This window comes from Xyrauchen texanus, chromosome 34 (genome assembly GCF_025860055.1).
Source record: "Xyrauchen texanus isolate HMW12.3.18 chromosome 34, RBS_HiC_50CHRs, whole genome shotgun sequence".
In the NCBI taxonomy this organism is placed as follows: Eukaryota; Metazoa; Chordata; class Actinopteri; order Cypriniformes; family Catostomidae; genus Xyrauchen; species Xyrauchen texanus.
The window spans coordinates 28,081,468-28,094,619 of record NC_068309.1 but is presented as its reverse complement, the minus strand read 5'-3'; the positions used below and the strand labels follow the sequence as shown (position 1 = coordinate 28,094,619).

General features: G+C 36.5%; 1 protein-coding gene across 1 annotated transcript in view; it reads left to right on the top strand.

Moving 5' to 3' along the window:
- Positions 1-13,152, top strand: part of LOC127627292 (protein POF1B-like) — a 28,889-nt gene that overhangs the window by 13,558 nt on the left and 2,179 nt on the right. Inside the window, exons 3-12 of the mRNA XM_052103629.1 lie at positions 374-582; positions 1,457-1,490; positions 2,500-2,580; positions 3,242-3,334; positions 6,116-6,229; positions 6,449-6,601; positions 6,993-7,112; positions 8,552-8,683; positions 10,961-11,031; positions 11,358-11,504. Of these exons, the coding sequence (XP_051959589.1) occupies positions 374-582; positions 1,457-1,490; positions 2,500-2,580; positions 3,242-3,334; positions 6,116-6,229; positions 6,449-6,601; positions 6,993-7,112; positions 8,552-8,683; positions 10,961-11,031; positions 11,358-11,481 (1,131 nt within the window). The 3' untranslated portion in view covers positions 11,482-11,504. The remainder of the gene's footprint in view (positions 1-373; positions 583-1,456; positions 1,491-2,499; positions 2,581-3,241; positions 3,335-6,115; positions 6,230-6,448; positions 6,602-6,992; positions 7,113-8,551; positions 8,684-10,960; positions 11,032-11,357; positions 11,505-13,152) is intronic.

Below are 13,152 nucleotides of genomic sequence, written 5' to 3'. Positions count from 1 at the left end.
GTCATTTCAAAATAATTGTCCCTGTTATGTTTTTGGCTTATTTACACTTGAAAGTCATGCGTTATGCACCAAATCTTCATTTATTATGGTTATTATTGAGATGTTGGTTGAACAAAAAACTGCATCTGGGATTTGATTCGTTTTGGTCTCTTTGGCTTTGCCCGTCATAGTAAAGAAATATTAAGAAATTCTTTTGACATTCTATTAATAGTTTTTAAAAACTAACAGCCGATTAATCGCTTATCAGTCTTTCCCACCACCTTAGTTATTGGTATCAATAAAATCCACTATCAGTCGACCTCTAATTAAAAGAAACATGGTCAACCACCACTAATCTGAGTCATTCATAAATATCTTGTCTTCCTCTTTCCAGCCAGAGTTGGAGGAGCACAACAGCTTCAGGAAGGAGGTTGTGGAGGTGAAGAATGGTCTTTCCACTGAGACGATCACTCAGGAGATCGAGGTGCAACCGGTTGCCAAGATGGATAACCGCTACTTTGGGGAGCTTCTTGCCGATGTCTTCCGCAAGAACTGCGACATTCACACCTACATCTCTGAGCATGTGAACAAGATCCGGGGAAGGTAGATGCTGTTTTTCATTTAAGGAAATAAGTGTGAGAGGCCATGCTATGCTGTCAATATAGTCATTGTGAAAAGGCTGTTGTTAGGCACAATGGTTACTATTAAGTTTTTAAACTGCTACTACATAATAGAAATACTGAGAATGCAAATATGGATGGTTCTAGATGCTTTTAGCCGAATGTCTAAGGATATGGGCTATAGACACCAATGCAGTAGGTTAAAGGTCCTGATATATACTTCATACGAAATTCTAGAACAAAAGGGTGTGACATAATTTAGAACAAAATCTGGCCAAAAATGAAGGTGTTTTTGAGTTCGTTTTAGTGGTTTGTAACAGTTTTCCAATGCGAACTTTCAGGATAACTTTGTACCGCCTACTATACACTTTCTTACTGCTATTGGTCCATGTCATCAGACCTACTTTGCCCTTAAGGACTTATATCATATGTGTGTTTTGATAGAGATTTTAAGTTAAAGATGTGCTTGCAGATAAGACGAAACCACCCGTTAACCCTGTCAAGTTTTATCTAGGTGACTGAAGAGATGAGAATATTGAGAATGTGCGAGGAAAGCTATTGCCACCTGCAAGACATCGCTATCTAGTAAAAACATCTTATCTTTTACTTAAAGGAAAATTAATAGCAGGTATATTTTGTCTGACAGTAGTTACTTTCTCAAATGAATCATTAGAGTGAAACCCCTAGGCCTTGCCCAAAACTGTTTAAGAGCAATGCTCAATCCTGTGACTCACAATGACTTCATAGCATCTCTACTTTAATCTTACAACCCATTATGAGAACATTAACTTCTCTAGACGCCTCTGCTTTAAGGTGTTTTTTTTGTGGCTCATTTATATTGTTCTCTGTCTCTGCAGGAAACACCTTCTGGACCCCACCATTGACTACAAGGTAGGGAGTGGCAGGTTTATCGGTTTAATGAGTGAGATTGTCTGAAAGTTATATTCCAGCCAGCTCTGTGAGCTCTTTGATTATAGTTTGGTACTATGTTTTATAGTTATATCTTAGTCTGTCTAATTATTAAATTCAGTCATCATTTAATCACCCTCATGTTGTTCCAAACCCATGTTATTTTCTGTCTTATGTAGCCCACAAAGGAGATGTTTATCCTGCTGTTTTTTGTAGAATTAAAGTGAAAGGTGGCCAAATATAAAAATAAATAAATAAACAAAGCCAAAATACCTTGACAATAGTCCATATTACCTGTGTGATATATTCCAAGTCTTTAAAGGCCATACTATAGCATTGAGTAAAGAACCAACTGAAATTGTAATCGGTCGGTTAAATTTGTTAATCACTGAAAATCTTCCACTTTACCTTAGCTCTCTAATCTAATTTGGCCATATTCAAATTCATCTCATCGTTATTGGTTATAAGGCACACAAAGACCAAAGACTTTTAGTATCATTGATGTCAAACCTTGCATGAAACGTCTTGATTCATGATATTTGAATATATGCAAACAAGATTAAAAAGATTTGAGAGCATAGGAGGATGGGAAGCTTATCAGTCAATAAAGACTTAAATTTCGAATTTTCATCTTACTAAACTATCAAATTGATTCAGAAGACTTGGAATATAGTGCATGAATCATATGAACTACTTACAATACTTTTGGTACTTTTTGCAATTTTTGTAGCTTTACAGCCCCTGGTCACCATGCACTTTTATTGTAGAGAAAAGTACGGCATGAATATTCTGAACATCTGAGAATAACTTCTCATTTTGTGTTTGACTAAAGAAGGGAATTCATACAGGTTTGAACAACATGAGGATAAGTTTTTTTAACAGATTTTTAATTTCTGTGTGAGCTATTTCTTTAACTGTTGAAGAAAAATATTGTGTATACATCTGTTGATAAATAAATGTGTCTGTCTGTATATGTGTGTTTGCAAAACAGGTGGAGAAAGAAGAAATAGAGGCTCTTATTCCTAAAGGAGGGTCTGAATTGACAAAGCAACAGATCCGCTACCTGCTGCAGGTGAGAGCTCATGGTCACATGGTGAATGGCCACCCTGACCACTCCCACTCAGCTCCACCCGTCTCTCAGTACACCCCACCCACAGACACCTTTTCCTGACAACTCATTTAGAGTATTAATCTTTTCCTGGTACACATGTTTCTGCAGGCATCACAGAGGCATACACTCATTCATTTAATTTGTTTTAATAAGATTAATGTGCACAGTCAGCTGCACGTAATTTATGTTTAATATGTTTAAGATATGGCAAATTAATAGGGCTGACTAGGGCTGCAAAAGAGAATGGTCACATGCTCATAGTATAAAGTATTTGAAGACTCTGCATTGTGGAATTTCCTTATCAATGAAGCTTAAGAAGTCTAAAATGCAGTACCACCTATTTGAGTGAAACACACACAAATTATGATATAATGTTATTAGAATGATAGATGGCCACCTGTAAACTGCTGCAGCCTAAGCAAAATATTACAAAACATTATTTTGCTTTCTTTCCTTAAAATAGGACCTGAACTTAATATAATGTAAATGGTTTATAAGATAATAAATGCATAATACATTTTGGTTTGGTTTGAGTAATTTGGCTCTAATTTTATTCACTATGCTCAACCTTAACAGTCTTGTGCTCTCTCTCTCTCTCTCTCTCTCTCTCTCTCATATCTAGACTCGTATGACGGCTGATAAGACCATGCGTCTTTTGTTGACCACATTCGGCAGTCTGCGAGAAGAGCTTATGCATCTGCAGGAGGATCTGAGGGTAAGAGATAATCATTCTACCACTAACCCTCCAACAGACTCTTGTCCTGCGGAAAGTTTCCACTGTCAATGATGAACTCTATCAGGTCTTTCCCTGAGGGCGTTTGTTTGTTATGTCACATAGCTTTGAGCTGACCTTGACTTTTAAAAGGTGTGATGCCTGTGTAAACAGTCAAGAGTATGATGTGACATCTCTGGTGCTGACACAAGCCATTTGCCATTACAACAGCTTCTATTTTGATAGTTTGGTAGTTGAAATGGAATTTCATAAAAAGTGCGTCTTTCCAATTCTTTTCTTTTCTTATAGTTATTATTCATGACGTTTTTATCACCTCATTTTAATTGAGAATATTTGTAAATGTAAAAATACATTTGTCATACTGCAGGGATATTTTAAGTAATTTTCTTGAACTTGTGAAGGAAAAAGTTGATTAAAAATATGGATGGACTATAATCAGTCTGACCAATATTTACTATCGATATTTTTCCAATTCATTTATTATAATTTCTTTAATATTGATAAATATTGAGAAACATAACATTTTAAGCTGAACACTTTGACATAGCCCAAAACTAAGATGAAATATATAATATTTCATCTTAGTAATATATATATTTGAGACACTTTAGATAGAAAATCAAATTTGCATACATATAATTGCATAAAAAAATATGATTATATATTTTTTTTATACATTTAAAAAAAAAAATGTAAAGTGTTAATTATGGCTTTTATTAAAATATTTGTAGTGCATATTATGTTTTATTGTAGTGTAATGATTATTTTGTTAATCTTGTGCCAAAAAAACCTAGGAATAAAACAATAATTAAAATATTGGTTCTGCATATCGGTTATTGGACACACATAAAAATAATCTGTATTGTCACAGGGCCTAAGATACAGTATACACTTTCCATTGTACATATATGCACATTTTAACTAGGGATGCACCGATGTATTGGCTGCCGATATTTATCTGCCAATTATGGACCAAATTACAACCATCGACATATCAGTAATTGGCATGAAAATGCTGATATGAAATACAAACAGTTTATTTATAATTAATTAGTTATACTTTTTGTAAAATCTCTTTTAAAGGGTTAGTTCACCCAAAAATAAAAAGTGATCTCATTATTTACTAACCTCAATGCCATCCCAGGTGTGTATGACATTCTTCTGCTCAGTAGGTCCTTAAAACGCAAGTGGATAGTGATACGACCTTTGAAGCTCAGCATAAACATCATCCATATGACTCCAGTGGTTATATGTGTGTCTTCTAATGAGAAACAATCACTTTTGCTGCAAAAAACATCAATATTCATGTACTTTTTAACTAGAAATCATCGCTTATGCTCAGCAGCAGCACACGTCATGTGTGACGTTATTGCTTTGGCATGTTTACGCGAGAACAGACACACCCAGAAGAGGAGAGCTGTTTACAGCTGAGGAACGCTGTACAGAAGCTCCATTGGTTTTGGTTTAAATCTGTATTTGTATCTGTATGTTTACTGACAATGTCTCAACAGAGAGAAAAATGTGAGATTACGTCCAAACATGCCAGCGCGAATAAGTCACACGAGAGACCGTGATGATTTATAGATAAAAGTACTTAAACATTGATATATTTGCAGCAAAATCGGTATCGGTCAAAAATTTTCACATTGGCACATCTCTAATTTTAACCTAAAATTCAGGGACATGTTATATGTCAACTGACAACTTTTGTAAACTACCCACTTTCAAATTAATAGCGGGCCAAAATGCAGTGGATTATAAGCGTTTCTGAACTACTGCTACATAATAGAATATATACAGTATATTGCTCTGGATACACAAGGCTTACAAGCACAAATTCTGATTATTGTGGATGCATGCCACAAAGAACCTGTTTAACATCTGTTTAAATTAGTTAAACATAAACTATGATAGGTTTACCACAAATAGGCGGAAGCCTACATATTCTGCCAAAAACGATTTATAGGAAGCAAATTTGCCAATGTTTGTGTTTGAGGTTGTGATGGCATCCAACAAAGTTATTCCAATTCTCAAAAGGTACTCGTAATTACTTGTAATTAAGTTTGTGTGGTCTCTTTTGAAACTGGAAATATAATAACATGAAAATATGCTGAATGCATAAACAGCTAAAAAAAGAGAGGGATTATCCAATTCATTGTTTTTTTTTGTCTGCGATCCACAAGCAGATTCAGTTTCAAAGGAATTTGTCTGCATTTAAGGCATCATCAAATTGTTTCCTTTTTGCCAGTTTAGTCATTTTTAATCTTTAATCAGATTGCTGATTTATTAAAGGAATTTTGAGAATTCTGTCAATACTTACTCATCATCTTTTTTTTACTAAGCGTACCAAGATCATTTTCAAATAATCTCCATGCTGCTCTCTTCCATACAACAACAGTTTATAGTTCACAGTGACCATGTCTTTCAAGCTCCGAAAAGTACAACAAATCACCATAAAATTACCGTAACGATAGTATACAAGTAGTCAGTTGGCTATATTCCAAGTCTTCTGAAACCATGTGATAGCATTGTGTCAGGACATCAAACACGGAACAAAAAGAGCTTCATGAAGATTCTTTAAAATCTCAGTATACAGATTTGGAACGATATGAGGTTGAGTAAATGATGACAGAATGTTAATTTTTGGGTGAACTATTACTTTAAGTGAACCTGATTGGAGGATCCTTTCCAATACAAAAAACATTATCAGTGTCTCTGTGTGTCCAGTTGTAAAATGGATTAGTTGTGTTTGTTTGTTGGCAGCGTCTGGAGAGTGAGAAGGAGGAGCTGGAGAGAGATCTGAGCTTTAAATCCAATCAGGCTTCGGAGTATGACAGACTACTGGAGAACGTACGCGAGCACAACAGACAACTGCAGGTAGGGGGCACCACTACAAAACCATGACATATAAGCGTCACTTCGAAACATCATTCCTGCCAACAATACAACGCTAGTAACACTCAATTCATGGCTTTAGATAATTGTTGCATAGTTAACGGTTTAGGTGGTAATTTGAGAACTGATAACAACTAGAATTTTTGTATGCTGTGAGATGTCATCTCAATCTTCATGTCTTTCACTATCTTACTCTCTTAGGTGGCTGTGAAAGAGAGTAACAGTGCTCAGCGTACTTTAGAGAGCCAGCTCCTGGTCCTCCAGAGCAATGAACCCAGCAAAGACTTCCGCATCAAAGAGCTGGAGGGCAGCAAGAGAGCTCTTGAGAATGAGAATGAGCTCCTGAGGAAGAAGGTGAGAATGTCTAAAGGACCTCGTTGTGATTGCTCAAATACAGCACTCAATGGAAATTCTGTGATCATTTACTCACCCTTATGATGTTCCAAAACAATCGTGATCTCTTTCGTGTGAATGTTTGAGGGTGAGAAAATGATTTCAGAGCCAGTACTATACATTTGATAATTTTATGTTTGAATATTTGTTGACGTATTGTTCAATTCACTACATTTGTAATTAGCAGTCCTGCATGCTGTGGCCACTGGTATCATTGTAAAGTTTCAGAAACAGGAAACTAGAGATTATGCAGTGGAAATTCATATAATTGTAGTCTCTGATTCTACATTTTCCCCTCTCTATTTGTGTGTGAATGTGTGTGTATGTGAAATTGTGGGTGTTTCTTCCACAGATGGCTGGTCAGTGCAGTAGTTCCACTGTCCAAATCAAAACACAGGAGCTGTCCAAACAGTATGAACAGATGCTGAATGAACTACGAGAGGAGAAGGAGAGAGAACTCAAGAGCTTGCGGGTAAATAATTCAGAAATAAAGAATAGATAGGGATTGATGAATTTGTACTAAATGTATCAATGATGACTCCTAAGTAGGAATATCATGTTAAGGCAATAAGCTATCAGAGGCAGTGAATAAGCAAGGGTGCCTTCAACCCCAATAACCATGTCCAAGTGTGATATAACAAACACATTTTCAATGAATAGTTCGATTTCTGAATGTAGCAACTTGGTGCATTAAAAAAGAATGTGCAGTCACAGACGTGTGTTTTATGTCCGCTCATCCAGACAGAATTTAGAGTCGGAATTATCCAGACGTCTTGAGTTAACATTTTTAACAGTGATTTTACCATGGTTAATGTCTATCATTTTGTAAAAGGACTGTAATGCACATCCTCTCATGGCATATTGCTTTTATAAAACAGAAATATGATAAAAGAATGATTAATGTATGAATGAATAATCACATTTATTAATACAAATTACTAGAATAAACAATTCTTCCTAAAATAAACTGGACACAATTTCTAGTTGCCATAATAAAATAATTATTGAAAGAATACAGACTTTAATTAATATTCAAGGGAAATCACTGGTTTATGTGTATATACTTTATTCTGTAGAGGTCGACCGATAGTTGGATTTTGCCAATACCGATAAGTAAGGTGGTGGGAAAGCCTGATAACTGATAAATCGGCTGATTTGTTTTTAAAATCGATTTATAGAATGTTAAAAATGTTCTTAGTCTTTCCTTACTATGACAGGCACAGACATGGAGCCTCTGACAAGAGTCCCAGATGCAGCTTATTGTTCAACCAAAACCCGATAATAACCAGAAAAAAATGAAGATTTGGTACATAACATGGGACTTTTAACTATAAACAAGTTTGAAACACACTGGGGACTCTTATTTTCAAATTATGTAGACTTGGCCCCATTGCAATGCTCTGTATTAAGTATTAAACACATTTAGCTTTTTATAGCCTATATATTCACCATGTGTATATAATTACACCAGGTAAGGTTTAACAAGGAATTAAGTTTATTATTATTTACAAAATATGAAGATGAAGACACTATGTATGTGCTGAAGGGCAAATTTCCATATAGTTGCATTTTTCTTTGCACGCCCTCTCTAAAAATGTGGATACAAATTGTCAATAATCAAAGATTTAATACAACAAATCACCACAAGGCATCTGTGATTGTTTTTATTTCATCTCTAGTGGCCGCTGTTGTACTGTAGATTCCTCCAGTGCCAGCTACAAAGGAATACTGAGGAATAATATATATATATATATATATGAAAACTATCGGCAACGATTAATCGGTAAAACCGATATATCGGTCTACATCTAGAATATTTGTATTGCTGTTTTGCAATGACTTTTAATGTGTCTCATCTAGTTAATAACTCTATCTATTTCATATGTTGTATTTTTTGTGTGTGCATTTTAGTCTCAGCTGATAAAGATTCAGACAGAGCGCACCACCATCACAAACACCTCTGACAGTAGCCTGGAACTGCGTATCACTGAGCTCCTCACCAAACTCGAGCAACGTGAAAGTGTCATCAGACAAAAGGAGGAGGTACATAAACATAAACCTACATACATCATCTGCCGCACACACAAATGGGCTTGTTACACTTTAAATTGGTAACCCACTCTCATTCTAAACCCTGGATTAACATAATCTTGGGTGATCTTGTTTCATATTTCACACTGCTCATGCTTTGGGGCAGCTGTGGCTCAGGTGGTAGAGAAGGTTGGCCACTAATCAGAGGGTTGGTGGTTCGATTCCCGGCCCACATGACTCCACATGCCGAATTGTCCTTGGGCAAGACAACCCCAATGGCAGGCTAGCGCCTTGAATGGCAGCTCTGCCATCATTGGTGTGCGAGTGTGTGGGTAAATGACTCTGAGAGTAAAGCGCTTTGAAAACCGCTAAGGTTAAAAAAGCGCTATATAAGTGCAGACTATTTACCATTTACTATATGGGCACAATAATGTGAACACCGGAACACCACACCCATGTGTGTTTGTTAAACATGTAATTTTAAAACCATGGTCATTAAGAGGGTGTTGGTCCTCTCTTTAATACAACAGCTTTCACTATTTCACTATTCTGGGAAAATTGTGGGGATTTGCCCCATACAGACACAAGAGTATCAGTGAGATCGGTGTTTCAATTCATCCCAATATTCTTATTTGCATAGTTTTGTTCAGTTCCTGATTAGTCTGTTGCTAAACAACTGGCCGATACCACATCACTTCACTCTGTATACCTTTGGCACTACAATATAGTGTGAGCACCTCAAAATCAGACGAACAGTGTTTCATAACCCAGAGTTAGATGTGGTACTAACCCCCTTTCAAAATGACTAGAATGAAAAGTTAAAAGTGGATTTAATTAGGGGTTTCGTGTAATGTGTAAAGCATCATCTAAGGGCTGGTAAGACGGTGTTGATTTCAACAAACACACAATGTAGTTGTCATCTTTTCTGCAATGTAATTTGGTTGGGAAGCATCTTCCCAGTTATTTCTTTGAGTATGGCTGTTGTCAAATTTCAGTTACTGACTACTTGAAACAGCTCGGAAGGATGCTAGAAAATTGACCAAATCAATGCTGTTGAGGAGGTACTTTATTTTCCTTAGAGGAAACCTTTCATTTTCCTCAGTCCATGAAATACACTCATTGAGCACTTGCACACCTACTTTGAAACATCTGTACACCTACTAATTCATGCGATTATCTAATTAGCCAATTGGGTGGCAGCAGTGTAGTGTATGAAATCATGCAGATATGGGTCAGGAGCTTCAGTTAATGTTCACATCAACCATCAGAATGGGGGAAAAAATGTATCTCAGTGATTTTGACCGTGGCATGATTGTTGGTGCCAGACGGGCTGGTTTGTGTATTTCTGTAACTGCTGATCTCCTGGGATTTTCACGCACAAGAGTCTCTAGAATTTACTCCGAATGGTGCCAAAAATAAAAAACATCCAGTGAGCGGCAGTCCTGCGAACAGAAATGCCTTTTTGATGAGAGAGGTCAACAGAGAATGGCCAGACTGGTTCGAAGTGACAGAAAGTACAGTCTTTATTCAAACACAAAACATTTTCACACACACACACACACACACACACACACACACACACACACACACACACACACACACACACACACACACACACACACACACACACACACACATTATGGCTACTTCCAGCTTTGTCACAAAGCAAAAGTCATTTCAAACTGGTTTCATGAACATGACAATCACTGTTCTGAATGACATCACTGTTCTTCAGTGGCCTTCCCAGTCACCGGATCTGAATCCAATAGAGCACCTTTGGGATGTGGTAGAATGGGAGATTTGCAGCACGAATATGCAGCTGAAAAATGTACCATAATGTCAAAGGAATGTTTCCAACATCTTGTGGAATCCATGACATGAAGAATTTAGGCTGTTTTTTAGAGCAAAGGGAGGCCATACCAAGTTGTGTTCCTAATAAAGTGCTCAATGAGTGTATATGCTACCACTTTGTATAGACTGGTTGCTTAACCAATATTGTCACTCATTCAATCATTAAACAGACTCAAGAAAAACAACATTCATGTGTTTAAAAATGAATCTGAGAACAAGGACATTGTCCTCATTTTAAAGACTGCCAATTACTTAGAAGCTGACATCATAGACAAATAATGATATAGTTTGTTCCCTCTTTGTATTATCTCAGCTTCATTACCCTTGAAGAATGTGAATGCAGAGTAGACTTGGTGAATTTGATTGACAGATATTTCTCCAGATTCCTGCTGCAGTACTTTATTCTAAATGTATTTGACCTTTGGTGTGCACCCTTAGGAGATCAGACGACTTAAGCAGCAGAAGAGTGACAGTTCCAGCAGTACGTCGAAAACGTTCATTACCAAGAGGTGTGTGTGTCTTTGGTGGGGGAGTGGGGATCAGAGCTTAAACTATATATAAACACGGTTCAATCTCAGGAAACTGCCATTTGTAATTAATGTGTGTCTTCATGACTTATTGCTTATATAATTCACAGGATAGTTAACTTTGTCACATTACTTGATAGATTGAACTATCAAAGAAATAGCAAGACTCTCGTCATATGCAGAAAGAAAATACTTTTTCATTGCTTATAAATATTCAGAATGTCATGTGAGAGATAAATTGTTCCATGCCAGTCAGTCCAAAAGATAAATACTCATTTTGAACTCTGCTCTTTCTTATCATGGAACAGTTACACGAACCAGTACCCTATTCTGGGTCTGCTGAGTGACGATTACCAGTTCACACCACCCATTAAGGAGGACAGGACTGTCATCATTGAGAGCACTGGAGGGAGTACCAGACGCATATTCTAGGCTGTAACATTGGGATTTGTTTGGTACGGGACACATTTTTCTACACATACGGTCTTACTAAGGTCATTTAAATGGCCTTGTCATTAAATTAATTTGCTTGTTGAGTTTCTGGTTTAATTGGTTCAATAAAAGATTCAATAAAGAATTACTATGAATAATATGTTCTCTTTGGTTGAACTAGAACGTTCACAAAATGTCTGTGGTTAGTGATAGATTTCTCTCCCTAGCCAGTGGCGGATTTAGGCATGGGCAGTCGTTGGCACACAGAAAGTGACAGTAATGCCCTAAAATTGGAAAATATAGGGTTAGGAAATGACCCCATAATAAGCTCCCTCTTAACATCTGATCTATTTTCTAATATTTTATTCTAAACCTAATTCATATTATCACAAAATATGTTTTGAAGGTGATTTAAAAATTATAGGTAACAATCTTAGTGAATTAGTTTGTAATTTATATTAATAAATGCCACACAGTGGTTTTTTAAAACGCCCCTTTAAGGTTAAAAAATGCCTCTAAAAATCTGATCCAGAGGGCAAATATTGCTCCACAGTAAAAACGTTAATTTGCCCTCTGATTATGATGAAAACTAAGTATTAAAGATGCTGCACTATTTTTTAGGTCACTAATAATCAAATTTGTGACATTGACCAATAGGCTTGGGATCGATATCTTTTTCATACATCGATAATCAGACGATTTTCCCGATGATTATCGATATACAGCATATTGGGATTTTTTCAGATATAAATAGGGCTGCATGTTGCACAAGAGTCCTTGTCTTTTCAGACATATTTCTGAACACAACTACGGTAAAGCGTGAGTGGCAGGGTAAATTAAAGGGGGTTGCAAATCGGACATGTCTGGCTGACGACATGGTACATACAACAATTTTAAACAGTTATTGTCTATGAAGGTACATACACAGCACGTGCTCGCCCTCTCTGGAGGCTGCTCTGGAGACCTATGCCATCCCGGATGTGTATGACTTTTCCTCTTCAGCAGACCACAAACAAAGATTTTTTGAAGAATTTCTCAGCTCTTTTTGTCAATACAATGCAAGTGAATGGTGTCAAAATTTTGAAGCTCCAAAAATCAAATAGGTCAGCATAAAAGTAATACATATGACTCCAGTGGTTAAATCCATGTCTTCAGAAGTGATTTGATAGGTGTGGGTGAGAAACAGATCAATATTATAGTACATTTTTAGTAGAAATTCTTCTCCATGCTCAGACAATCTCAACTTTAACATTAACTTTCTTCTGGTGTTTTTGGTGATTCACATTCTTCATGCATATCGACACCTACTGGGCAGGAAGAATTTATAGCAAAAATGGACTTAAATATTGATCTGTTTCTCATCCACCCTTACAAAAATTTAGAGTTTACTGAAAATTTGCTGAAAATTGGCCACTGATCATTTTTCATGCAAACTTGAGGCAAATTGTCCATTGTTGCCAAAGGTTTGCCGGAGGTTCACCACTACCGGTGAAAAGCTGCAAACATCTGGAAAAGGTTTGTGGCAAATCACAAGCTAATTTGCATGTGAAAATAACGAGCTGCAAATTAGCTGAAAAATTTTGGCACCCATTCACTTTCTTTGTATGGACTGACAGAGCTGAAATATTCGACTAAAAATCTTAATTTATGTTCTGCAGGATAAAGAACGTC